At 45.5% G+C, this 2,500-nt stretch overlaps 1 protein-coding gene across 6 annotated transcripts in view; it reads right to left on the reverse strand.

Annotated features, from left to right (window-relative positions):
• The window catches only part of pcdh7b (protocadherin 7b), a 110,153-nt gene that overhangs the window by 86,757 nt on the left and 20,896 nt on the right, over positions 1-2,500 (reverse strand). Inside the window, exon 2 of one of the 6 annotated variants that reach the window (XM_076972507.1) lies at positions 1-161. This exon is cut by the window's left edge and continues 25 nt beyond it. The exons of the other annotated variants lie outside the window; for them this stretch is intronic. Within the exon in view, the coding sequence (XP_076828622.1) occupies positions 144-161 (18 nt within the window). The 3' untranslated portion in view covers positions 1-143. The remainder of the gene's footprint in view (positions 162-2,500) is intronic. 6 annotated transcript variants of the gene reach the window in all.

Consider the following 2,500-nt stretch of genomic DNA (forward strand, 5'->3'; position numbering starts at 1 on the left):
TCATTATTAGAGCCAAGTGAAAACAGGCAGGTTGTAGTTTTCTGGGGATTGTAGTTTTAAGAGTGACTGAGACTGCAGGGTTGCTGGTTCAGTGCCATGTCATGCCAAGCCGGACCCCTCGCGGCTTTCTCCAGTCACCTCCTTCAAACGAAGCCCTTCCACTGTGAAATGGATGAGAGATCGAGTGCGTTACAGAAAAATGGCTTTTCGACTGCGCGAGGCAAACAAACAGACGCTAGCCAAAACAGTTTTGTCATGCCAGACAATCCGGGTCGACGGTTTCGACACGCCAGACGTTCGGGCGAGAAAACGGACTTGTCAGCCCGTGAGCGTCTTGAGTGTTTCGAGCTCCTTTTGAAGAGGGTCCAGAAACAGTCAAACGGCATGCAGTAGCAACTCAGGAGCTCAGAGTGGGGGAGAAACACCCCACCCCCCGTTTATCAACGCACGTGGGACCTGTGGGAAATGCATCTGCTGGAATATCAATAGGGCTGTAGGTTGGTGATTAGAAACCAGCCCCATGAGGAAGACTGAATCACTCCCCCAATCCGAGCTGGTGTGAACATGTACGTCTGAGTCGCTCAATCCCTGCATGAATTAGCTTTACTTAAGGTGATATTCTGCACTTATCTGACCAGCACCACAATCGATGATGAGGGAAAGACCACAAATGGTTCAAACGCTTGACGTTATTGTTGTCGAATGTTATTGACTCTTCACGCTCTCTAATGTATAATATTTAAATCAATATCCTGCTCTTTTGCATAGAAAACATAGCTTGTGAAATTACTCTGTGTGTGTGTGTGTGTGTGTGTGTGTGTGTGTGTGTGTGTGTGTGTGTGTGTGTGTGTGTGTGTGTGTGTGTATACATGTGGTGGGCAGCAATGTGTGTGTGTAGTGGTGGGGGTGGGGTTTAGTGCTATTATGTCCACCATGTCTGTGTAAAAATTAGGTCTAAAATCTTAAGGAATCTGTGCTATGTTGTACCGCTGTATGTTTTGCCGACAAGAGGAATGTTTTCTAATGACAGCCTACACTCCCAAACCAAGATACGCCATTTATTTTAATGTGCTGATTAGACGATAACTGGCAGCTCAAATACACCCCCCCATACATTACACACAATAAGCAGGCACAGACAGTGCACACATGCACACACACACACACACATACACACACACACACACACACACACACACACACACACACACACACACACACACACACACACACACACACACACACTGTCTTCACACTCTGAATATTTAAGATAGCAGCCTTAGAACTCCATGTCCAACCAAAGCAGTTCTGAAATGGATTGTTCACATGGAGATTTACAGAGGCTAAAACATATGAACTATGTCATTAAAATCCTCCGTCAGTGGATGAAATGTATCTGGCTGGGGCGGCGACCACTCACAGCTGATGTTTCACAGTAGGTGTTGACTAGTCTCCAGCATGCTTAAAAACAACCTTACCAGTTGAATAGTTTGAACCAGTGGTTACACACACACACACACACACACACACACACACACACACACACACACACACACACACACTAAAATCTCTATTCATCTTTTCACCTGAAACATTTTGGAGGGAGTCTCCCACATAATCCCTATTGTTAAACTGGGTTCAAATGTTTGTTTTACGTTTAGAATTAAGGTTTAATGATTGTGTTTTACTTGTTTGTCTCCAGCAAGGCTCATGTTGGGGGGTTAGTAATTAGTAAATTGCCGAGAAGACTCGAAAAAGGACAGGAAAGACTTGTTTTTGTCCCTCTTTTTTCTTGTGTTGGCTCGTCTCCTCTCCCCAGGAGGTAAGGGCATCTGCACACTCGCATATCTCCCTCTGTTTTTTCAGTAGTAGAAGAAAACGGTGTCTTGTGTCTTCACGGTTCATGGTTTTTCGACTGAAGGCTGCAGCATAGGTGAATGTTGCTTGTGTGAGCGTCAGTGTGTATGAATTCAACATTCCCATATGGAACTTATTTCATGTAGCCAAGGTAAAAACATAAGATTATGACCCTTTCAGATTCCTTGAGCAATGTATTTCAAACACAAACATAAAATTCAATCAAAGTACTGCTCAAAGTATTTATTTCTTTTCTTTCATCTATAACAATATTTTTTCTCCCTGAGCAACTATGAAGAGAATGTCTCACTCACATTGCTGTGGATCCTCTGCTCATCGTTGAGTAAATAACGACTCCAGCTAACCTGAGAGGCAGCCATCAGGTGAGGTTCTGACCCGCTTGCTGCCTCAGAACGGCTGTGGTGGAGGCCCTTTCATCATGCTGCTATTGTAGCCAGCTGCAGTAGGTGGGTGGTGGGGCCGCTGCTTCAAAAGCAGCGGAAGAGCAGCCCCACACACACACACACACACACACACGCACACACACACACACACACACACACACACTCGCGCTCGCACGCACACGCACGCACACACACACGTGCATACACCTCAACACCAACTTCCACACACCTTCACACAC

Source organism: Brachyhypopomus gauderio, chromosome 14 (genome assembly GCF_052324685.1).
Source record: "Brachyhypopomus gauderio isolate BG-103 chromosome 14, BGAUD_0.2, whole genome shotgun sequence".
Classification (NCBI taxonomy): domain Eukaryota; kingdom Metazoa; phylum Chordata; class Actinopteri; order Gymnotiformes; family Hypopomidae; genus Brachyhypopomus; species Brachyhypopomus gauderio.